Below are 26,344 nucleotides of genomic sequence, written 5' to 3'. Positions count from 1 at the left end.
TATTTAATTTGCATTGGTTCCAAATAATGTTAAAGTGAAAGCTACAAAAGTGGAAGCTTGTTGGTAATTTCCTCTTTGCAGTCATTTGGTTATTTTAATTTACAGTTCCCCCATGGGAATCGTAACATAATCCTGGAAATTTTACTTGTATTTAAGCATATATCATACTTCACTGTAAAGATTTTCATTATACACCTTAATTAAGTAATACACCAGAATTAACTCTCGCTAATCTGTACAAACAAACCACAAAGCTCCCACAAAGATGAATAATTAGATATCTGTTTTCTCCTTTATGCATTATTGTTATCACACATTACTTGCTGGTTAACAGAATTAGCCAGCAACCTGCTCAAAAAATCTTCATTAATGTTATTCTGCAATCTCTCTTCAGTTTGTCCCTCTTTCCAACCTTGTGGGGAGTTACTTCGCCTTAGCTCAATACTCCCTATGAATGGTAACTTACTGCATGGAAAATCACAGCATGACTCACATCTGTGAAGCAGGTTAGTGCTCTTACATATCTAACTGCTATATGCCCTATAACCAGTACTTCAATGGTTCGTAACAGTGGACTTTTCTTTTAACTCTGTTTCAACTCTACAAATCAAACCAATAAAAGTTCTTATGCAAGTTACTTTAAAAACAACAAATTATGCCTTAAAGTTGACATAAAATTGGCAGGAATTGGAGTGAAACTTCTATTCAAACGAAACTTTTTATAGAGGCTTAAAATAACCATGTTGCTCTGATTCCTCAACCAACATAAAGAGGGGAAGGGGCAAAACATACAGAAACTACAAAAATGTTCAAACTTGTGTGTCAAGTTTCACCCCCCAGTGAAAAGAACAGTTAGCAGACCAACTCAAAGTAGAGGCTATTTTTTCATATCTGCATTAGCTGATCAAATAGAGAGTAACATTCAACAGTAAGTAGCAACTAATCTAATCAAAAGGTTAAGATGACCTGCTGTAAATGCAAAAGCTTTTTATTACTATCGCATAAATCTGAGGAAAAAATTAGGAGCCTGATATGATTTACAAATATAAGTATTACTCAATATCTAACTATAATATGGCTGCAGGTGATGTCTATGGGATCTTATGGAAAGGAATATTAGAAAGCAAAAATAAGCTGGAGAAATTATTATTGTTCTTATAAGTCTGGAATCACAGATTTTATATCTCATTAATCTAAATTTGAACATTTATATGTGTTCATTGTACACAAAATAAGTACGGGCAGTCACAATCCAGTACCTGGTGGGCACGGATCCACAGCATAACTGTCAGAAGATCATGCAAACTAATCTCATTTAGAGAGTTCAAAGATGGAGGACAAAGATTGGTTGCATGACTGGAGTTACAGAGATAGGGAGTGGCAAGGACTTAAAGGAATCTAAACACAAAAGCAAGAATTTTACATTTCCAGAGTTGAGAGAGCAGAAACTAAAATAGGTCAGGGATGAAAGTTAAGTAAGGCTTGGTGCAGGACAGGATATGGGTAGTGACTTTTAGATAAGCTACTGTCTACAAAGTGTGGCAAATGTAAGGCCAGCCAGGAGTGCGCAGGAACTCAAGCACAGAAGTGACAAAGGCATGGATGAAAGTTTCAACTGTAAATGAGGTTAGGCAAGTGGAGGTCAAAATAGGTCTTTGTGATGGAGAGGATAAAGGGTTATATGGTTAGCTGGGAGTTGACTAGGATGCTGAGATTACTCAGGGATAAATAGAACATTGAGGTTGTAAACTATCTGATCTGGGCAACAGAGATATTGGAGAAGGATGGTGTGATTGACCATGTCAGGAGCTGCACAGAGATCAAGAAGGGATAATTTCCAATGGTTAAGATTCCAGAGAATGTCATTCATGACTTTGATTGGGGATATTTTGCTTCTGAGGAGCAGAAAATACATCAGAATGATTCAGGGGTGGGATTCTGCCCAAAATGTTTGGAGGTCAAAGTATTAGCACGGATTGAGGATTGGTTAGCACACAGAAGACAGAGTAGGGATTAATTGGTCTTTTTCAGGTTGGAAAGACGTAACTAGTGGAGTGTCATAAGGACCAGTCCCAGGGTCTCAGTTATTTACTATCTATATTAAAGACTTGGAGGAGAGCGCAGAGTGTAATGTATCCAAATTTGCTGACGATACAAGAATAGGTGGGAGGGCATGTTGTGATGAGTACATAAGGAATCTGCAAGGGGTTATAGACAGGTTGAGTGAGTGGGCAAAAACTTGGCAGATGGAGTTTAATATAGGAAAGTGTGAGGTAATACACTTTGTTAGGAAAAATCAAAAGGCAGACTGTTATTTAAATGGAGAGAGACTCCAAAAAAGTGCAACACAGAGGGATCGGGGTGTTCTTGCGCATGAAACACAAAAAGTTAGCATGCAGGTGCAACAAGTAATTAAGGAGGTAAATGGAATTTTGACCTGTATTGCTAGGGGGTTGGAGTTTAAAAATAGGGAAGTCTTGTTACAACTGTACAGGGTGTTGATGAGGCCACACCTGGAGTACTGTGTACAGTTTTGGTCCCCGTATTTAAGAAAGAATATACTGGCATCAGAGGCAGTTCAAAAGAGATTCACTGGGCTGATTCCTAGGATGAAGGGGTTGACTTATCAACAACAGCTAAACAGGTTAGGCCTCTATTCATTAGAGTTTAGAAGAATTAAATGTGATCTTATTAAAACATGCAAGATTCTGAGGGGGCTTGATAGGGTAGATGTTGAGATGATGTTTCCACTAGTGGGAGAATCTCAAGTTAGGGGACATAGTTACAGAATAAGGAGACACTTATTTAAAACTGATGTGCAAAGGAATTTCTTCTCTCAGAGGTAGTGAATGTCTGGAATTCTCTACCTCAGAGAATTGTGGGGGCTAGATCACTGAAAGTACTTAAAGAGGAGGTAGATAGATTTTTGAAACATCGGGGAGTTGAGGGCTATGAGGAGCTGGCACGAAAGAGGAGTTGAGGCCTGGGGCAGATCAGCCTTGATCTTATTGAATGGCCGAGCAGGCTTGAGGGGCCAAATGACCTACTCCTGCTCCTATTGCTTATGTTCTTATAACTTATATAAGGTTTCCCTAATTATGTCTACTTTCAAAGCTGAATAATACCAGGGGTAAGTCTCACTCTTCACTGTTTTCATAGCTTGAATGTTTCCCTTGTGTTACTGAACACTGTTTGCAACAGAGTTCTGATTAAAGTCACTGACCTGAAACATTAACCAGATGTCTCTCTCCACCCTCCCCCAGATGCTGCCTGATTGCAAGGTATTTCCAGTATTTTCTATTTTTATTACAGTATACATAGTCTGGTATGACCAGGGAGTTGTACAGTTTTAATATAAAATCTTCTAACTTATATTCAACTGACCTAGCAAGATAATTAAATATTCTATGAGCACTTTGCTCATAATTGCTCCAGTAATTTGACATGCTATTTGCTAAATATACCACCTTGTGAATTTTGCTTCACTTTTAGCTGTTTGCATACCACTCATTGAGGACTTAGGACGTTCAATTTTCCTAACAGTGTTGCATCATTCGTTTATCTGTTATGGATTTATCTACTGGTTTACCCAACTGCAGATTTTATTCGACTTTCTGGCTGTTCCAATAATCTCAGCAAATCAGTCCCCCCATCCCAATGTCAAAACAGCTGCAAACTTAAAGTTAGCATTGAGTTTCTATATATCAGCCATTATATTAGGAATAGTCAGGGCCTTAGCACCCAAATTTTGGGAATTACTCTGTTGTTTTGATATTAGAACTGAGTGTAAATAGAATATGGAAGTACTTCATGCAGAGACAGAAAGCAAAATAAAAGCAAAATACTGCGGATGCTGGAAATCTGAAACAAAAACAGAAGATGCTGGAAATACTCAGCAGGTCTAGTGGAGAGAAAAACAGAGTTAACATTTCGAGTCCATATGACTCTTCTTCAGGGCTAAAGAGAAGTAAAAATGTGGTGAAATTTATACTGTTTATGGGGGGTGGAGCAGGTGAAGCTGGATAGAAGGCCGGTGATAGTTGGGGGCAAAGGAGAGATTGCCAAAGATGTCATGAACAAAAGGACAAAGGGGTGTTAATGGTAGTGGTACTGGCTAAAGGAGGTGCTGATGGTGGCATTGAGGTCAGAAAGCAGAATGTGATAATAGCAGGATAAGGGTAAGAACTCTGGAGAGAACAACATGAACAAGTGACAGATGGCCCTGGTGTGAGTGGGGTGGGGGAAGGGGACAGTGGTGGGAAAAAAGATTGAAAATAGGATAAAAGGTGGGGATAGAATAATGAATAAAAATGAAAATAAATAAAAATGTGGATAAAAAATAAAAATTAAAAAATGAAAATGAATATTAAAAAAAGGGAATAAAAAAGGGGTGTGTTGAAATAGCAAGTGAAAGGAAGGTCTGGATCATGCTTGCAGACAGGCCGAAGGTGTTCCGCAAAGCTGTCACCCGGTCTGCGTTTGGTCTCTCCAATGTAGAGGAGTCCGCATTGGGAGCAGCAAATGCAGTAGACCAAACTGAAGGCGGTGCAAGTGAAGCGCTGCTTCGCCTGAAAGGAGTGTTTGGGCCCTTGGACGGTGGGGATGGAGGAGGTAAAGGGGCAAGTGTTGCATCTTCTGCGATTGCATGGGAAGGTGCTGTGGGAGGGGGATGAGGTGTTGGGGGTGATGGAGGAGTGGACCAGGGTGTCCTGGAGGGAATGGCCTCTACGGAATGCCGACAGGGGGGGGATAAAGGGAAGCTGTGTTTGGTGGTGGCATCATGCTGGAGTTAGCGGAGGATGACCCTTTGAACGCAGAAGCCGGTGGGGTGAAAAGTGAAGACAAGGGGGACCCTATCATGGTTCTGGGAGGGAGAGGAAGGTGTGAGGGCTGAGGCGCGGGAGATGGGTCGGACTCAGTTGAGGGCCTTGTCAACCACAGTGGGTGGGAAACGTCGGTTCAGGAAGAAGGAAGAAGTGTTAGAAGCACCGTTTTGGAAAGTGGCATCATCGGAATAGATGCGACAGAGGCAAAGGAACTGAGAGAATGGGATGGAGTCCTTACAGGAAGCAGGGTGTGAGAAGCTGTAGTCGAGGTAGCTGTGGGAGTCAGTGAGCTTGTAGTGAATATTGGTGGACAATCTATCACCAGAAATTGAGACAGAGGGGTCAAGGAAGGGAAGGGGAGTGTCAGAGATGGACCATGTGAAGGTGATGGAGGAGTGGAAATTGGAAGTAAAATTGAAAATTTTTCCAGGTCCAGACGAGAGCACGAAGCAGCATCAAAACAGTCATCGATGTACCGAGGGGGACATCGAGTGGGAGGGGGCCTGAGTAGGACTGGAACAAGGAACGTTCCACATACCCCATAAAGAGACAGGCATAACTGGGGCTCATGCAGGTACCTATAGACACGCCTTTCATTTGGAGGAAGTGAGACAGAAAGAAAAATGTCGACAAGTACATTTATTGTACTTGTTGCAGCATCTATTCATTGTACACCCACTTTGTTTAACAATATTTATGATTTTATATTTATCTATAGGTTATTTATGCATATGTTTCGCCAAACACATTAATCTTCCATTACTTTAATGCTGGAATTCAGACTACTGTTGAGTGTAATTGTATGCATTATATACGTTTGTACCTCAATAGTGTCAACCTTACAGTCAAGTCATCCCATGTGGACACATTTTACTTGAAATGAATCAAATTAGGAAAGCGTAGATAGACATTTTCTAAAATTCAACACATGCCTGCATGGAAGATGGTTTCTCAAATCGGAATGTAAGCTCCCTTTCAACAAGCAGCAAAACAGTGTGGACAGCATTGGGAACTGTGTCCTGGAAAGAAGTATGAAATATAGTCAATGCAATGTTGTACATCTTAGTTAGCTTTTACAGCTTATCACAATACTTGAAGACTATTTTAATAGAAAGCATTTTATATGAACAACTGTTGCCCACATTTTTGGAATATTAAATAGGTATTCATTAGCACAAAACATATGATATTTAAACACTGTAGTTTTAAACTTGTTTCTGTAACACACTGGAAAGTTGCTTTAAATTTAGCACAATATTTCCCAGATAAAGCTTATACCATCCATAAATCCATATTCAGTTTAAGAGGCATTATAATTATGTAATTTTTGGTGATTCCATATGCTATCAATTTCATTTGGAACAATAAATGATAAGTCAAAAAAACTATAATATATGGCTTAAGGAGATTTAAAACTAACCCATGAACCAAGTGCTTGTGTACAAAATGCAAGAACACAAGAAATAGGAGCAGGAGACCACCATATGGCCCCTTCGAACCTGCTCCGCCATTCAATACGGGCATGGCTGACCTTGGGCTTCAACCCCACTTTCCTGCCAGCTCCTCATATTCCTGATTAACTAAGATCTGTCTATCACAGCCTTAAATGTATTCAAATGTTGGGAGCATCCACAACCTTCTGTGGTAAAGAATTCCAAATATTCACAACCCAAGTAATTTCTCCAGATCATCCCCTTATCCTGAGGCTGTGTCCTGTGTACCAGCAGAAACAATCTCAGCATCTAACCTATCAAGAATCTTGCATGTTTCAATCTTTCATTCTTCTAAATTCCAGGGAATATAAACCCAATTTACACAGCCTTTCAAAGGAAAAACTCCTCATCCCAGGGACCAATTTAGTCAATCTTTGCTATACCACCTCCAATGCAAGTATATCCTTCCTTAAATATGAAATCCAAAACTGCATACACTACTCCACATGGTGTCTCGCCAAAGCCCTGTACAACTGTAGCAAGATTTCTTTATTCCTGTTCTCCAATCCCCTTGCAATAAAGGCCAACATGCCATCTGCCTTCCTAATTGCTTGCTGTAGCTGCATGCAAACTTCTGCCTTCCTTGTACGAGCACATCCAAGTCTCTTTGAACATGAACATTAACATTTACAATTTTCACACCTTTTAAAAAATTATTCTGCTTTTATATTCTTAAGGCCAAAGTGAGTAACTTCACACTTCCCCATATTATACTCCATCTGTCAACTTATTGCCCACTCACTTAACCTGTCCATACCTCTTTGCAGCCTCTTTCTGTGTGTCCCCCAGAGCTTACCTTTTGACCTAGCTTTGTATCATCAGCACACTTAGGTGCATTACACTACAACTCTTCATCTAAATCTTTAATATAGATTGTAAATAAGCAAGGCCCCAGCACTGATCCTTGCAGCACTCCACCAGTCACAGCCTGCTAATTTGAAAATGGTCCGTTTATGACCGCTCTCTGCTTCCTTGGTTAACCAATCTTCTATCCATGCTAATACATTACCCCCAACTCCATGAACCCTTAGCTTGTATATTAAACTTGTGTAGCACCTTATTGGATGACTTTTTGGAAATCCAGGTACACTACATCTACTGGTTCCCCTTTATCTACCCTACTAGTTAGGTCCTCAAAGAACTGTAATAAGTTTGTCAAACAGGATTTTCCTTTTATAAAAGCATGTTGAGTTGTTCTAATATTTTGTAACTGTTACGACTTCCTTAATAATAGATTCCAGCATTTTCCCAATGACTAATCTGTAGTTCCCAGTTTTCTCTCTTCCTCCTTTCTTAAAAAGCAGTGTTACATTTTCCAGTTTCCAATCTGATGGGACAGCTCCAGAATCTAAGGAATTTTGGAAACTCTTAGCTAACGCATCCACTATCTCTGCAGCTATCCCTCTTTGAACCCTAGGGTATTGGTCATCAGGTCCCGGCAATTTGTCAGATTTTAGTTCCTTAAATTTGTCCAATACTTTTTTCTCTGCTGAAATTAATTACCTTAATTTTCCTCTTTTTAGCCCCTAGGTTAAACTCTATTTCTGGGGTGCAACTTGTGTCTTCTACTGTGAAGACAGACAAAAAAAAAACTGTTCAATGCCTCAGCCATTTCCTCATTCCCCATGATAATTTCACCTCTTTCTACTTCCAAGGGTCAAACCTTTACTTCAGCTATTCTCTTCCTCGTTATATACTTATAAAAGCTCCTAGAATCTTTTGTTTTCTGGCTAGTTTACGCTCATATTCTATTTTTATCCCAGGTTTGCTACTGTTCTTTGCAACATTGTAAGCCTCTTCTTTTAATCTAGTGCTATCCTTAATTTCCTGAGTGAGCCACAGGTGGGTCTTTTTTGCTAAGTTTTTGTTTTTCAATAGAATATATTTTTGTCAAACATTTCGAATCGTTTCTTTAAATGTTTCGCACTTTTTATTTACGGCCATACCTTCTAGTCTATTTACTCAATCAACCTTAGCTAGTTCTTCCTTTATACCTATGTAACTGGCTTTAAGTTAAGATTCTTGATGGTGATTGGAGTATGTCACTTTCAAACTTAACATGGAATTCAATGGTATTATGATCACTATTTGCCAGTGGATCTTTTACTATGACATTGAGGAGAAGACAATAAATGGAGCTCACATGTTGCTTTTCTTGATGTGTAAGCCTAGGCATTCAGGACCTTCTGAGGGGCATCACAGCTGAGTTTTCACCCATCAACAACCTCAGGATTTAGGTAAATATTGAACTTCCTGATGTGGTAAAGTATACTGAGTGATGCAGTAGAAAGCTATATGAACCAGAAAGTTCTCAGCTGTAACCATTGAACAGTGATTGGGAATGGGAGCATAGACCTTTTCCTCTTACTAGCTCAAGGATGTTGAGATCAATTTTACTACCTGCAACACAGTACTTAGCTGATAATAGAACACAAAGCAAGGACTGAAATTGAGAACATCCTGGTCCAAATAACTCAGCACTAAATCTCAATATCAGGAAGCTAGAATAATTATTGTGTTCAGTACAAATACCTAACATGTAATTTCATCTCAGCAAAGTCTATAATAAATAAATATTAAAAATGTTTATCATCTATATGTCTTTTGAAAGATCTTTGTTACTACTCACAGACTCAGAAATTACAGCAGGGAAGGAGGTAACAAAGACCAGTTTCTGATCTTGTGCTCTCTCTTCAACTGCAACGATTCATGCCAGTACCCCATTCTTTGCCTGTATTTCTTTACCTTTTCAAATAAGCACTTATCCAATTCCTTTTAAATGAAGTTACAGTTGTCATAACCATGTGTGTGAAATAATTCTTCAAGCTTCCCTCTTTGTTCTTTGTGATAATTCTTAGGCTATGCCTGTTACCAATTCACTAACCAGCAGAAAACTATTGTTCATTGTTTATCTTCAAAATCTTTCATAATTTTGAAAAATGGTTAGATTCTGCTTCTGTTCCAACAATAAAGCTCCAATTTTTCAAGCTATTTTACATAACCATAACTTTCACTTCTACTTTATTCCAATGAATCCTTATTGCACCCTTTTAACGACACCCTCTCTAATATCCTTCCCATAACCAGAATGATACTTTGGACTGCATGTCCACAGATCCCTAAAGGTAGCAGGGCAGAGAGATAAGGTGATTAAGGCGGCATATGGGACACGTCCCTTTATTGGCTAAGGCATAGCAAACAAGAGCAAGGGAGTTACGTTATAACTTTATGAAACGCTAGTTAGTTTGCAACTAGAGTATTGCATAGAGTTCTGGTCACCACATTCCAGAAGGATGTTGTTACAGACAGGAGAGAGGCAAACTGAACTTCTTCATCCTCACACCATCTGTCCGTAAGCAGAGGTGTTTTTAATTGTTTTAAAACAAGGCTGTGCCGTGTTTCTTCAAACCCTCAGTTTGTGTGGTCTAATTTTATAAGTAACTCATAACAAACTCTCCTTGTTTTAACTGAGGCTAGTTTATTTCACATTCAAACCGGAGCCAGGGGGGTGATGTGATGGCGGGATGTACACAACTTCACACACACACACACATACAGAACAGAGGGGTGGAAGGAAGAAGGAGCTTTACAACTATGGATAACAACAGTAAAAGAACCATAAAAATGAATATTAGTTCACATGATTTCCAGAGTCCAGAAAGTCAATGTCCAGAGGGAGTTTCCTTAGTGGAGGAGTTCAGTTCAGATGAGTCCCTGGTTGGAGACAGCAGCACAAAAGTCCTTTAAAGAGAATGACGATGCAGCACAACGAGGTCTCTGTGCATAGACTGCTTGGCAGGCAATGGTCGGATGCTTCTAAAATAAAACAAGCTTCAAGTAGTTGAGAGATGGTGGCCAGCTGCCTGGTCAGCTGGGAGGCCTGCTGGAGTTCTTTCTGGTTGGTGTTAAATCAGCAGGCTGCTTGTTTCTCAATTCTCAACTGAATATAGAGATTTCAAAATGGTCACTCGAGTCATATGACCTCCTTGATCCACCATGATTTCAAAAAAGATGTTTATTCAGTGTCTTGGTCTGGCTTTTGTTTTATGGCTTATAATGTCCCAATAATTAGCCTTTGAAAGAGCCACCACACATGTTGAGGATCTTGTTTCGGGAAGCCATTGTCTGGGCAGACCCTATGACTCCACTAGAGGGGTAAGCTTATCAAGTTGCAAATGATGTCCATTTTCCCCTCAATAGTTCAATTTTGAAATGGACCTGGACAGTCCCAGGTATGAGATGGATCTACTAACAACTCTGAAGGAATAACACATTTTGATTTCTGAAAGTCCCCTGGTTTCATGCTTATGATGCCCTTACAATGGGATGTGAGGTTTCACAAGGATAAGAGGGGATCTCTTTTATTCTTGTAACTCCTATTGGAGGCTCCCAGGACAGATGGCCAATCTGTGAGTCATGTGACCTGTAGCAGACATCTTTTTGTTCAGCAAAAGTCCATTTTAAAATAGCAAAAAACGAATAAAGTTTGATGTACACAGCTCTGATTTCTTTCATGTCTTATTGACATATCAATATGATCGCACTAGATAGGGTACACAAATGAGATTTACAAGGATATTACCAGGAATAGAGAATTTTAGCTATGAGGAAAGATTGGACATGGTTTTGTTGTTTTCTTTGGAAGGCTGAGGGGAGATTTAATTGAGGTGTATGAACTTATGAGGACCCGAGATAGGAAGGTCCCATTTCCCTTTGTAGAGAGGTCAATAATCAAGTTGCATAGCGATTGGAGGGGAGTTGAGAAGAAAATCTTTTCACCCAGAGGTTGCTGTGGTCTGGAACTCACTGCCTGAAAGGGTGAAAGAAACAGAAACCCTGAAACATTTAAAATATTTCTATGTTTCTAAGATACTGCGGCTAAAAGGGTTAATTTAGGAGGTTGCATAGACGAGGCTTGTATTCCCTTGAGAAAAAAAAAATCAGGGGTGACTAATTGAGATATTTTAAATGATTAAAGGATTTTAAATGGTGGATACTAGTTCCTCTGGTAGGTGAATCCAGAACAAGGGGACATAACCTTAAAATTAGAACTAGGCTTGATGACAGGAAGCACTTCATCATAAAGTGGAAATCTGGAACTCTATTCCCCCAAAAGCTATTGAGATTGGGAGTCAATAGACGATTTAAAACAGAGGTTGATGGAATTTTGTTAAGCAAGAGTATTAAGAGTAATAAATCAAAATAGGTAAATGGAGTTAAGATACAGGTCAGACATGATCTAATTGAATAGTGGAATATGCTCAAGAGAATGAATGGAGTATCCCTGTTTCTATGCTCCTACAATGGGAAAGCCAGGACTGCACACAAATATAATGCTGTATATTATCAACAAACCCTAATAAAACAAATGTTAACATATCTGTTAATCACTGTTATCTTTTCAGCCAATTTAGGCCTCCTTGGAAAATTTCTTTTGCATTATGGTGACCTCTGTATGAAAAATACAACTGGTAACAAAGTCAGGAAAAATGAAGGAAACAACAGCCAGCTTAGAAAGGGTGAAGTATCTATTCTTGCACATTTTCAATATTTTATCTTAATTTTAAATTCATTGCAGATCTTGATTATTTTTCATTGTTCAAAGTCTCCTTAAAATAAATTGGTCATGCAAACATTGCGCCAATGATACAAGATTTCTGCCTGTGATAAAGAAACCATTGGTTGTAACCAGAGTCATAACGGCACAAAATTTGGCCCATTGAGTCCCAATGTAGAGCTTTCTGTAGAGCAATCGAATCAGTCCCATTCTCCCACTCTATTCCAATAACCCTGTAAGTTTATTTCCCTCAAGTTTCCTTTCGAAATTATTCCTCTCCAATTCCAGGCAGCGAGTTCCAGGTAAAAAAGCTCTTCCTCACATCTCCATTTCATCTCTTGTCCAATAAAATCTGTGTTTCCTATTCCTTGTACCATCAGCTAATAGGAACAGCTTTTCTTTGTCTACCATATCTAAATCTGTCATAATCTTGTGCACTTCTATCAAATTTCCTCTCAATCTCCTTTGCCCCAAGGAAAACTACCTCATCTTCTCCAAACTAACCTTGTCGACAAAATCCCTCAACATTAGAACCATTCTGGTAAATCTCCTCCAAATCAAAATAATTTCATATGATTTTACAAATGCAGAACATTAAATGGTAGTTCTGGTGTTTATCTACACAGGCTATTCTACAGCATTGTCATTAGTTATACAATGGAACATACAATGTCCTTGCTCTGCCAACAGAAGCACATAATTATTTAAGTTAATGCTGAAAGCCAGGCCACAAAAGAGTGATTTTACAAAATGCTGCATTAATTCTCTTAGAATTCTGAGAAGTACATTAAGAAAATTGTGTGACCTGAAAGACCTGCTTATAACATGGTGGTTGATACATCAGGAAATAAATCACTGACGTGGCTAGATTTAGTCAAGCTGTCTAAGAGGAAATGTAATCCCATCTGAGAAAGAATTTTGATTTCAATCCACAGAAGTGCAGTTATTACGTAAATTACACAAATATTTGAAACTAATTTCTCTATCTGATCAAATCTGATCTCAGCCTCAAGTTGTGGGGGAAGAAATCAGTTAACAGTACTTGCATTGAGGGTTTCTTTTCAAACCTGTATCAAAGACATATAACCAAGGTCAATAAATCATAATAGGTGACATTTTCTAGATAAAATCAGGTGCAACCAACCACCACTGGAATGATTCCAGTGTCTTCTACTATAACTAAATCTGCCAGTCTTCCTAAGCAGTTAAGATGGGATAAACAAAAAAAGAACAGGCAATAACATTAATCAGATAAGCCTAATGATATCTGAGGCCAAAACAATACGAAAGAGTTGATCCTCAACACATCTTTGTAAACTAAACCTCAAGGCGAACAGATAGTGTGAAACTACATTGCATACAGAGCTGCACTATCCCACATCATTAATGAAAATTAAAAGAAAAGAAAGTTTAGTAATTTTTTTCTCCCTGAGAATATTTTAGGGATTAGCAAAATGTTTATTCAGAAACAAGTTCCGATACTTTGGTGACAAACTACACAATGCTATTTTTCTTGAAGGTACAGAACATAATATAACTTTTCGAAAGAAAAGCAGGGGATGAAATAGGTCCATTCAGTATTATTCCAGCATACCTAAATTATCCAGTTACTGAAAATGTGACATTACTCATGCTTTTCAAGGCTAAACATACACTGTATGCTCCCAATGATGTTTACAACACACTAGTTAGTATCTTTTAGATCAATTTCAAAAGAATCAAACATATCTGTTCAGTTTCTAAAAGAGCAACCAATAATTGTAATTTTGTCACTCTATCTAACTTTTAGTACATTTGAATTGCAACCAAATCCCCCATAAACTGGGTGACCAGAAGACCCGGTTTTGCCGGGACGGTCCCAGTTTTTCACTAAACATCCCAGTGTCTTGACAGTTTTCTCCAAATTGCTCAAACATCCTGGTTTTTCAGCTCCCTGAGTTCCCTCCCCTTTAACCCGACCCTGTCGTTCCATTAGATAAAAACAAAAAGCTAAAAGCTACTGCGGATGCTGGAAATCCAAAACAAAAACAGAATTACCTGGAAAAACTCAGCAAGTCTGGCAGCATCGGCGGAGAAGAAATCAGTTAACGTTTCGAGCCTTCATGGCCCTTCGGCAGAACTGGAGCATAGTTAGAAGAAGGGAGAAATATAAATTGGTTTAAGGTGGGTGGGGGGGGGGAAGAGACACATTGAGGGTGTGATGATTGTGGAGATGAGCAGATAATCAAAAGATGTCACAGACAAAAGGGTCAAAGAGGTGTTGAAGGTGGTGGTCTTTGTCTGAGAAAAGTGCTAATTAAGAATGGAAGACAGGATATTCAAAGTACAGCTCTAGTGGGGGTGGGGTGGAAAGACTAAAGGTTTTAGTTTTAGATTTAAAAATAATGGAAATAGGTGGGTCTTTAGTCTTTCCACCCCACCCCCACTAGAGCTGTACTTTGAATATCCTGTCTTCCATTCTTAATTAGCACTTTTCTCAGACAAAGACCACCACCTTCAACACCTCTTTGACCCTTTTGTCTGTGACATCTTTTGATTATCTGCTCATCTCCACAATCATCACACCCTCAATGTGTCTCTTCCCCCCCCCCACCCACCTTAAACCAATTTATATTTCTCCCTTCTTCTAACTATGCTCCAGTTCTGCCGAAGGGCCATGAAGGCTCGAAACGTTAACTGATTTCTTCTCCGCCGATGCTGCCAGACTTGCTGAGTTTTTCCAGGTAATTCTGTTTTTGTTCCCGTCGTTCCATTTACTGTCGGCAAACCCAAAAATACCCTCTTGCACTGCGCTGCATCCTGGGAATTGGAATGCCTCCCACTCGCCGACTGCTAAGCAGCTGCACCAGGACTCTCCCACATGCGCAGAGATACTTCTCCGTGGCATCCGGAGCCAGGAGGTAATCAGCCTCTAGGTGACGACAGATGATTGATGGCGGTATCCGCCAACCGCAAGAAGCACTTGATGAGGTAGTCAGACAGCACCCAGTGATAAACCACCAATCAACACTGGGGAAAGTGGCAGGCAAGTTCACTTGTGCCATGGCAGGTTCAACCAAACTCCTCATTGAAAGGTCGCGTGCGACTCTGGGTGCAAACAAAATCTCCCATACTTGAGGTACGTTTGCTAGTTTAAAATCCAGCTTCTGGCTGAAAACATCTATTGTTAGAACCCAATGTCCAAATTAAAATAAACAAGGCTTTTAAATGGAGATTGATATTACCATTGTGCATTGCACAGTGAAGTTAGAGTGGAATAGAGGATTCTGGCTAGGATCTTGTGACAAATGAAGCCTTGTCCAATTTTTGTATGAGATGAGGCAGAAATGCCACTAAAACAAAAGTCTGTGGTTTGCAGCTATTGTCTTCAAAAACTGGGTGTCTTAAGAGGGTTGCCAACTTTGGCAGTACATACTCTGGGAGAGGTAATCACATGATCTCCTACCTTCAACTGCATCTCCTCCAGACTCCTGCCACTGGTCGCCCAACATGTCAATCATCACAGAGCCCTTCCTTTCCAAAGTTTTTCACTATGTCCCGGTTTTGTCTTTTGAAAATCTGGTCACCTTACCTATAAGGTAATGCCACTACTGCCATGTTTCTATAAGGAACACATCACCTTAAGTGGAATTATGACACCACTTTAGCTAGCTTGTTTATCTAGCTAAGAACTACACTGACATTTTCTACTGTTAACTAAAAAACATACACAAACATGATACTAGGTTTATCATACCATGCGTGATAACTTAACGGCCAAAAATGTTATTCTTCCCAGCTACTTCTAAGATTCAACCACATTATAGCAGGAATTCAGTTGTGAACAATTTAAAGTAATGACTTTTATTTACATATAGAAAACAATAAGAAAAGATATTTGAATTATATTCGCACTGCTGACTTGAAAAATAACCAAAGCCTCATCATCTCACATACCTTTTGAGGTACAAGAATATGAAAATAATAAAATTAACAATTTTAATGACATTTGTCTTACATATGCACACGTGGCCCATCAAGCCATCAAGCACAGTTTCCTTTCATGCCTATTTGTGCCTTTAGAAGTGCTAGTTCCATATTGATTAAACTTACCTACTCGATTTACTTAACAGCGAATTAATCCTCCCAATATGGCTTCTAAGGAGCATAATAGCACTGTTTATTTTTTTTTGATGACCCAGTCACATCTTCAAGATAGCTAATTCTGCCATATCTTAAGAGGCATGAAAAATCAGACCAAAGACTGGACAATGCAACTTCTACCTCATTACGAACCTCTTTAATTGGCACATTGCCCCATGCCCGCCATGCACACATTCACAATTCCTGGTGTGGAATCAAAATCGAATCTTAATCCAAATATAACCTTAATCTCCCCCCCACTGCCATACCTCAATCCCAGCATAAACCCCACCACCCCTAAATTGGCATTAAGCACTACCTTCCAGCAGTGTCAAAAAACAGTTCCTCCCAGTGCTTCAAGCTTGTTTTAACACAAAATAAATACTCAACACATACAGCTTTCTTGAATAAAACAAGTTTTCTCAAGTCACTGCTCTGTTTGTACTCTTCAAGTGAGTGCAGGAAATAAATTTTCCTTCATCTTCTACTAATCTATCTATCCTGAGCATGTTCATGCTTTCACCCCTTCCTTTCTCTGTAAACTCATCCAGTCTTGCATCTTCCCCACCCCCACCACTCTATTCTGCTAACTCTCCCCAAGTATGCACAGCTCCCAGCCTTCAGCCGCCTATGCTTAGAAACTCCATCTCTAAACAGGAGATCCGCTATGACCTGCATTAGCACAAGCTTCTTGCAACATATCATTTTGTCACAATTTCTGCCATACTTTTTGGCCACAATTATTTATATCAAGCTATTGTTAGCAAATTCAATATTTCTATTTCTTTTAATGGTGCTGATTCAGTTTTCTCGAGTTGAACCTTCAAGCTAAGTAATGCTGTCACACCAACTTTTATTTCTATTCAGTGACTGAAGTGCCATTACTTGATGTCTGGGCCCAGCTATGTCATGGGTAAAAATGTCCAACTCCAGCAGGAGTTCTATATAATTAAGTTTTCTCGTGTCTTATTTCAGACTCCTTCATCACTATCCCTAGGTATGACCTGTCCCGCCAGTAGGATAGACCCAACAAAGGACAGAGTGTTTGGAAAGGGCTAGGAATCTAACTTCAAGCACATCAGATAAAGGGACGACAATGAGAAAGGGGACGCGAAATACAGGACTGAAGGTGTTGTATATGAATGCACGCAGTATACGAAATAAGGTAAATGAGCTTGTGTCGCAAATTGAAATTGGCAGGTATGATGTGGTGGGCATCACGGAGACATGGCTGCAAGGGGATCAGGACTGGGAGCTAAATATCCAAGGATATACATCCTATCGAAAAGATAGGCAGGTTGGCAGAGGGGGTGGAGTTGCTTTGTTAGTAAGAAATTAAATTAAATCGATAGCAAGAAATGACGTAGGGTCAGATGATGTAGAATCTGTGTGGGTAGAGTTGAGGAACCGCAAAGGTAAAAAAACCATAATGGGAGTTACGTACAGGCCTCCGAACAGTAGTCAGGATGTGGGGCACAAGATACACCAGGAGATAGAAAAGGCATGTAAGAAAGGCAAGGTTTTAGTGATCATGGGGGATTTCAATATGCAGGTAGACTGGGAAAATCAGGTTGGTAGTGGATCCCAAGAAAAGGAATTTGTGGAATGTCTACGAGGTGGCTTTTTGGAGCAGCTTGTGGTGGAGCCCACTAGGGAACAGGCAATTCTAGAGTTAGTGACGTGTAATGAGGCAGATTTGATAAGGGAGCTTAAGGTGAAGGAACCCTTAGGAGGAAGTGACCATAATATGATAGAATTTACCCTGCAATTTGAGGGGAAAAAGTTGGAATCAGATGTAACGGTATTACAGTTGAATAAAGGCAACTACAGAGGCATGAGGGAGGAGTTGGCCAGAATTGACTGGGAGATGAGCCTAGCAGGAAAGACAGTGGAACAGCAATGGCAGGAGTTTCTGGGAGTAATTTGGGAGACACAGCAAAAATTCATCCCTAGGAAGAAGAAGCATGCTAAGAGGAGGACGAGGCAACCATGGCTGACAAGGGAAATCAGGGACAGCATAAAAGCTAAAGAGAAAGCATACAATGCGGCGAAGAGCAGTGGGAAACCAGGGGATTGGGAAGCCTACAAAGACCAACAGAGGACAACTAAAAAAGAAATAAGGAGGGAGAAGATTAAATATGAGGGTAAACTAGCCAGTAATATAAAAGAAGATTGCAAGAGTTTTTTTAGATATATAAAGGGTAAGAGAGAGGCAAAAGTGGACATTGGGCCGCTGGAAAATGACGCTGGAGAAGTAGTAGTGGGGAACAAAGAAATGGCGGAGGAACTGAATAAGTACTTTGCGTCAGTCTTCACGATGGAAGACACGAGTAACATCCCCAAAGTTCAAGAGAGTCAGGGGCCGGAGGTGAGTATGGTGGCCATTACCAAGGAGAAGGTGCTAGGAAAACTGAAAGGTCTGAAGGTGGATAAATCACCTGGACCAGATGGATTACACCCCAGAGTTCTGAAGGAGATAGCTGAAGAGATAGTGGAGGCGTTAGCGGTGATCTTTCAGGAATCACTGGAGTCAGGGAGGGTCCCAGAGGACTGGAAAATCGCTATTGTAACCCCCCTGTTTAGGAAGGGAGTGAGGCAAAAGACGGGAAATCACAGGCCGATTAGCCTGACCTCGGTCGTTGGTAAGATTTTAGAGTCCATTGTTAAGGATGAGATTTCAGAATACTTGGAAGTGCGTGGTAAAATAGGGCAAAGTCAGCATGGTTTCATCAAGGGGAGGTCATGCCTGACAAATCTGTTAGAATTCTTTGAGGAGGTAATGAGTAGGTTAGACAAAGGAGAGCCAATGGATGTTATCTACTTGGACTTCCAGAAGGCCTTTGACAAGGTGCCACACAGGAGGCTGCTCAGTAAGATAAGAGCCCATGGTGTTAGAGGCAAGCTACTAGCATGGATAGAAGATTGGCTGTCTGGCAGGAGGCAGAGAGTGGGGATAAGGGGGTCCTTCTCAGGATGGCGGCCGGTGACTAGTGGAGTTCCGCAGGGGTCAGTGTTGGGACCACAACTTTTCACTTTATACATTAATGATCTAGATGAAGGAACTGAGGGCATCCTGGCTAAGTTTGCACATGATACAAAGATAGGTGGAGGGACAGGTAGTATTGAGGAGGCAGGGAGGCTGCAGAAGGATTTGGACAGGTTAGGAGAATGGGCAAAGAAGTGGCAGATGGAATACAACGTGGGCAAGTGTGAGGTCATGCACTTTGGTAGGAAGAATAGAGGCATAGACTATTTTCTAAATGGGGAGAAAATTCAGAAATCTGGAGTGCAAAGAGACTTGGGAATCCTAGTCCAGGATTCTCTTAAGGTTAACTTGCAGGTTGAGTCGGTAGTTAGGAAGGCAAATGCAATGTTGGCATTTATTTTGAGAGGACTAGAATATAAAAGCAGGGATGTGCTGCTGAGGCTTTATAAGGCTCTGGTCAGACCACATTTAGAATATTGTGAGCAATTTTGGGCCCTGTATCTCAGGAAGGACGTGCTGGCCCTGGAGAGGGTCCAGAGGAGGTTCACGAGAACAATCCCAGGAATGTAAGGCTTAACATATGAGGAACGTTTGAGGACTCTGGTTCTATACTCGATAGAGTTTAGAAGGATGAGGGGGGATCTGATTGAAACTTACAGAATACTGAAAGGCCTGGATAGAGTGGACGTGGGGAAGATGTTTCCATTAGTAGGAGAGACTAGGACCCGGGGGCACAACCTCAGAGTAAAGGGAAGACCTTTTAGAACAGAGATGAGGAGAAACTTCTTTAGCCAGAGAGTGGTGAATCTATGGAATTCATTGCCATAGAAGGCTGTGGAGGCCAGGTCATTGAGTGTATTTAAGACCGAGATAGATAGGTTCTTGATTGGTATGGGGATCAACGGTTACGGGGAGAAGGCAGGAGAATGGGGTTGAGAAACTTATCAGCCATAATTGAATGGAGGAGCAGACACGATGGGCCGAATTTCTGCTCCTATGTCTTATGGTCTAAAGGTGATAGCACAGTGATACATAGTCAGGAGGGAGTGACTCTGGAAGTCAACATCACCATGAAGTCTCATGGCATCTGCTCAAACATGGGCAAGGAAACCTCGTACTGATTACCACCTGCTGCAGCCTCAGCTGATGAATCAGTACTTCTCCATCTTGACATCACTTGAGAGATGCATTGAGAGTAGCAAGGTCTCAGAATGCACTCTGGGTGGGGGGGCTTCAAAGTCCTTCACCAAGAGTGGCTTGGTAGCACCACTGTTGACCGAGCTTGATGAGTCCTGAAGGACATGGCTCCCAGTCTGGGCTTGCAGCAGGTAGTGAGAACACCAACATGACACCTATTGTACCTTACCTTCATCAATCTACCTATCACAGATGCATCTGTACATGACAGTACTGGTGGGAGTTACCACCACACAGTCCTTGTGGAATCCATCCCATCTCCACACTGAGTTTGCTCTCAATCAAGTTGTAAGGGACCACCGCTATGCTAAATGGTGTAGAATTAGAACAGATCTAACAGCTCAAAGAGGTGCTTTGGGCCATCATCAGCTGCAGAATTACATCCCACCACAATCTGTAACCTCATGATCTGGCATATCCCTCCTCCTACAATTAAGCCAGGGAATCAACCCTGATTCAATTAAGAGTGTAGAAGAGTTAACCAGGTAAAGCAACACGCATAGTTAAAAATGTGATGCCAACCTGGTTAAGTCACAACACAAGACTACTTGCATGAAAAACAGCATAAGGCAGAATTAAGTGATCCAATAACCAACAGACGAAAGATCTGCAGTCCTGCCAAATCCAATCATGAATGTTGGTGAAAAATTAAACAACGAACAGTGGAAGGAGGTTCCACAAATATACCCATCCTCAACATCAGCAGAGCCCAGCACGAGTGCAAAAGATACAGATGAAGAGTCTGAAAACATCTTCAACCAGAAGTGCTGACTGAATGATCCATCTTGGCCTCCTTCTGAGGTCCCCATAATCACAGATGTCAGGCTTTAGCCAATTCCATTCACTCCGTATGATATTAAGAAACAGTAGAACACACTGGATACAGTAAAGGCTATGGGCTCTCACAACATCCAGCTACACTGTTTAAGATTTCTTGCTCTGGAACTAGCCACACCTCTATAGTCAAGCTGTTCCAACACAGCTACAACACTAGAATTTGCATGGCAAGTGGAAATTTGTTCAGGTATGTCTTGTCCACAAAAAGCAGGAAAAATCCAACACAGCCAATTATGGCCCCATCAGTCTACCCTCAACCACCAGCAAAGTGGCTGCATTTATTCATCAACATTCTACTCACCAATAACCTCCTCAGTTTGGGTCACATCAGGACCACTCATCTCCAGACCTCATTACAAGCTTGGCCCAAACATGCACAAAAGAACTGAATTCCAGAGGTGAGGTGAGAATAACAGCCCTTGAGGTTAAGGCAGCATTTGATTGAGTGTGGCATCAAGGAACCCTAGCAAAATTGAAGTCAATGGGAATCAAAGGAAAACCTCTCCACTAGCTGGGTTACGTCTAGCACAAAGTGTGATGATTGTGATTGTTGGACGCCAAAAATCTCAGCTCCTGGACATTGTTGCAGGAGTTCTTCAGGGTCGTGTCCTAGGCCCAAGCATCTTCAGCTGCTTCATCAATAACCTTCCCTCCAACATAAAATCAGAAGTGGGGATGTTCACTGATGATTGCACCATGTCAGTTCCATTCCCAATTCTTCAGATACCGAAGACGTTCATACCCATATGCAGCAAGACCTGGAATATATTCAGGCTTGGGCTGATGAAAGGCAAATAACATTCATACCAAATAAATGCCAGACAATGACCATCTCCACAACAGAGTCGAATCAGCTCCTCTTAACATTCGCTGAGTCCTTCACCATCAACACCCTGGTGCTCACCATTGATTAGAAACAAAATTGCACCAGCCGCATTAATATTATAGCTACAAGAGCAAATGAAGCAGCCAGTAACTCACCTCCTGACTCTACAAAACCTTTCCAACATCTATAAAGCACACATCACGAGTGTGATGAAATACTCTCCACTTGGCTGGATGAGCATGGCTCAAACAGCACTCAAGAAACTTGACACCATCCAGGACAAAGCAGCCTACTTGATCGGAACCCCATCCACTACCTTAAACATCCACTCAATTCACTTCAATGACTGCATTGTGTGCCATCTACAAGATTCACCGCAGCACCTTGCCAAGCCAAGCCTAGACGGCTTCAACAGCATCACCAAACCTGCAACCTCTATGGCCTAGAAGAACAAGCGCAACAGGCACATGGAAACCGCACCACTTGCAAGTTCACCTCCAAGTCAGACACCATCCTGACATGGAAATATATTGCTGTTCCTTCACTGTTGCTCGGTGAAATTCCAGAAACACCCTACCTAACAGCACTGTGGGTGTAACTAAACCACACAGTCTGCAGCAGTTCAAGATGGCGGTCCACCACCAACTTCTGAAAGGCAATTTGAGCTGACAGATGCTGACCTTCCCAGTGACATTCATATGCCACGACAGAATAATAAAAAATATAAGTCCTTCCCCATTTCAATTTTCTTTATCCTCCAGTATTGTTTTCAGTCTTCCTTAGCCACCTTTTTTTGAGGTCCCAGTTTCTGCTGTGTGTTTTCCTTGGGTCGCCTTTATCAAAGGCCCCATTTGTTTTTCTTTCCCTATCTTTCAAGGCCCATTTAAATTTCTACTTTTTCTCCCCCACATCCCCTCCCCAAATCGTTACATACAACATACCTCCCCACAAAATCACTGTCTCACTCATCAAAACCAATAATCTTAGCTTAGTTTGAAGATAAAAATGTTTTTATTCTAGCTGTCACTTAAAGTCCTTGATGTGATAATATTCACAAGCAAAACCCTTTGTGTACTTGTGTCTTTTTCACTCTAAGATTCATTTGGGTTATCTAGTTCACTGATGAGAGCCTCCTCATATTGTGGTCTGGGAAAATTGAGACAGGAATCTGGCAGAATAGCTTTACTTGGCATAGAATTATATAAAATAGAACAATTCCAGAAAAGAGCCCTCAGAGTTTTGGAATCCATTTCAATTTATTCCCTGTAATAACATTGATGATATAGATAAAAATAACTCAGCACCAGTGCTTTGCGTGAATCCCTGCTGCAGGTGATTAACATAAACCTTGTTGCATGCTACTTGGAAAATTAGCAGTAGATGTGACTGAAAAATAAATTGTAAGGAAGTTCAAAAGCCTTGTCATTAATGATGCACCGCTTCTGGGTCATTTAAAAATACTTGGAGCTTATCATCACTATTTTAACTTTTAATGCTTTAAATAAGCAGAAATTCAATATGGTTATCAAAGCAAATGTTATAACCAGTATTTAAAGAATCAAAGCTTAGGTGTTCTGAGTTATTTTTATTCTGATTTGGTTAAACATAAGTGGAACTGCAGTTGAGTATTCTGGAATTTTGCTTAATTACTTTGGGATCGTAAAAAAAAATTGAGAAATCATATTTGAGCTCAAAAAACCATTAGAATGCTTCTCAGAAAAGAAAAAAAGTAGGTAAGTGGGGCTAGGACTCATGGAGAGCTGGGTTTGTTGCAGCAAATGACCAAAAGCCTCACCTGCACACGTTTCATTAGATCATTTAATCTCTTCTCTCCAAAAACACATTTAATTGCCTTCCAAACCCATTTATATTGTCTGCTTCAAAAGACTCCAGATAACTTATTTGCCATTTTTCACCTTTTATGTTAAGATATTATATCTGACTTTTCTTTTTATTCCTAACTTGCTCATTTTTAAATAATTTAATATTTGCCATTCAATAAAATGATAGAATGAGTTACCAATAATGCCATCAATAATCTATTGAGAGTCACAGAATTGTTAGTGTAGAAGGCGGCCATTCGGCCCATTGTGTCTGCACCAGCTCTCCAAGCATTTTAATTTAGTGCCAATCTCCTGCCTTTTCCACGTAACCCTGCATATTGTTTCTATTTAAATAATCATCCAATGCCCTCTTGAATGCCTCAATTGAACCTGCCTCCACCACACTTCCAGACAGTGCATTCCCAACCCTAAATACTCGCTGTGTGAAAAAGTTTTTCTTTACCTCACATTTGCTTCTTTTGCAAAACACTTTGAAACTGTGCCCTCTGGCTCTCGATCTGTTTACAAGTGGGAACAGTTTCTCTCGATCTACTCTGTCCACATTCCTCATGATTTTGAAAATTTCTATCAAGTCTCCTTTTAGTTTTCTCCTCTGCAAGGAAAACAGTCTCAACTTCTCCAATCTTCCCTCATAAATGAAGTTTCTCATCCCTGGAACCACTCTCGTAAACCTCTTCTGCACTCTCTCCAATGCGTCCACATCTTTCCTATAGTATGGCACCCAGAACTGTACACAACACTCCAGCTGAGGTCAAACCAATGTCTTATATGAGTTCATCATAACCTCCCTGCTCTTGTACTCTATGCCCCTATTTATGAAGCCTAGAATACTGTATGCTTTAGTAATAGCTCTCTTTATCTGTCCTGCCGCCTTTAATGACTTATGTATGTATACACCCAGGTCTCTGCTCCTGCACACCTTTTAGAACAATATCGTCTATCTTATACTGTCCATGTTCTTTGTACCAAAGTGTATCACCTCACACTTCTCCGCATCGAACTTCGTCTGTCACCTATCTGCCCACTCCACCAATGTGTCAATGTCCTTTTGAAGTTCTACACTGTCCTCCTCACAGTTTACAATTCTCCCAAGTTTTGTGTTGTCCGCAAACTTTGAAATTGTCCCCTGCATGCCAAAATCTAGATCATTTATATATACTAGGAAAAGCAAGGGTCCCAATGCTGACCATTGGGAACTCCACCTCAAACCTTCTTCCAGCCAAAAAAATACCCATTAACCATTACTCTCTGTATCCACATTGCTACTGCCCCTTTTATTACATGACCTATAACTTTCCTCAAGTCTGTTGTGTGGCACTGTATCAAACGCCTTTTGGAAGTCCATGTACAACACACCAACAGCCTTGCCCTCATCAACCATCTCTGTTACCTCTTCAAAAAACTCCAGCAAGTTAGTTAGACACGATTTTCCTTTAACAAATCCATGCTGACTCTTCCGAATCAATCCACATTTTTTCATGTGACTATTAATTCTATCCCGAATAATTGTTTCTAGAAGTTTCCCCACCACCAAAATTGAACTGACTGGTCTGTAATTGCAGGGCAGACCTTGCAACCTTTTTTGAACAACGGCGTAATGTTTGCAATTCTCCAGTCCTCTGGCACCTCCCCTGAATCCAGTGAACATTGAAAGATTATTGTCAGTGCCTCTGCAATTTCCACTCTCACTTCCTTCAATATTCTTGGATGCATCTCATCCTGTCCCTTATCAACTTTTACGTACCAATAGCTTATCCAATACCTCCTCCTTATCAATTTTAAATCCTTCTAATGACTGAGTTCCTCCTCTGTCACCATGGCCTGGGCAGCATCTGCCTCATTGGTATAAACAGGTGCAAAGTATTCATTTAACAACTCAGCCATGCCTCTTGCCTCTATGTGTAAATCACCTTTTTAGTCCCTAAAGGGCCCTACTCCTCCTTTTACCATGTACTTTGGGATTTTCTTTTATGTTAGCTGCCAGTCTTTCTTCATAATCCCTCTTTGTTTCTCGTATTTACTTTTTCATATCCCTTCTGAACCTTCTGTATTCAGCTCAGTTCTCAATTGTATTTTCTACCTGACACCTGTCGTAAGCACACTTTTTCTTCTTTAACTTAATTTCTATCTCCAATCTATCTTCTATTGTCATCCAGGGAGCACTGGATTTGTTTGTCCTACCCTTCCCTTTTGAGGGAACATACCTTGACTGTGCCCAAAACTTCATGGTTTAGGGCTAGCATTTATTGTCCATCCTTAGTTGCCCTTGAGAAGGTGGTGGTGAGCTGCCTTCTTGAAACACAGCAGTCCATGTGGTGTAGGTACATTCTCAGTGCTGTTAGGAAAGGAGTTCCAGGATTTAGACCCAGAGACAGTGAAGGAACAGCAGCATATTTCTAAGTCAAGATGGTGAGTGACTTGGAGGGAAACTTCCAGGTGGTGGTGTTCCCATCTGTCTGCTGCACTTGTCCTTCTAGATGGTAGTGGTTGTGGGTTTGGAAGGTGCTGTCTAAGGAGCCTTGGTGAATTCTGGGCATCAGTGAGCAGGTCATTGCTAAGGAAGTGCCACCTGATAGCACTACTGATGACCCTTTCTATTACTTTACTGATGATTGAGAGCAGACTGATGGGGAGGTAATTGGCCAGGTTGGATTTG

The 26,344-nt window shown here is 40.7% G+C and overlaps 1 protein-coding gene across 3 annotated transcripts in view; it reads right to left on the bottom strand.

Annotated features, from left to right (window-relative positions):
• LOC144681968 (pleckstrin homology domain-containing family G member 4B-like) overlaps positions 1 to 26,344 on the bottom strand; it is a 338,637-nt gene that overhangs the window by 178,041 nt on the left and 134,252 nt on the right. For all 3 annotated transcript variants that reach the window (XM_078544151.1, XM_078544149.1, XM_078544150.1), the window contains exon 7: positions 5,759 to 5,845. In XM_078544151.1, coding sequence (XP_078400277.1) covers positions 5,759 to 5,845 — 87 coding nt within the window. The remainder of the gene's footprint in view (positions 1 to 5,758; positions 5,846 to 26,344) is intronic.

Source organism: Cetorhinus maximus, chromosome 6 (genome assembly GCF_964194155.1).
Source record: "Cetorhinus maximus chromosome 6, sCetMax3.hap1.1, whole genome shotgun sequence".
NCBI classification, from domain to species: domain Eukaryota; kingdom Metazoa; phylum Chordata; class Chondrichthyes; order Lamniformes; family Cetorhinidae; genus Cetorhinus; species Cetorhinus maximus.
Note: the sequence above shows the minus strand (reverse complement) of the source record. Positions and strands in the feature narration are given on the sequence as shown.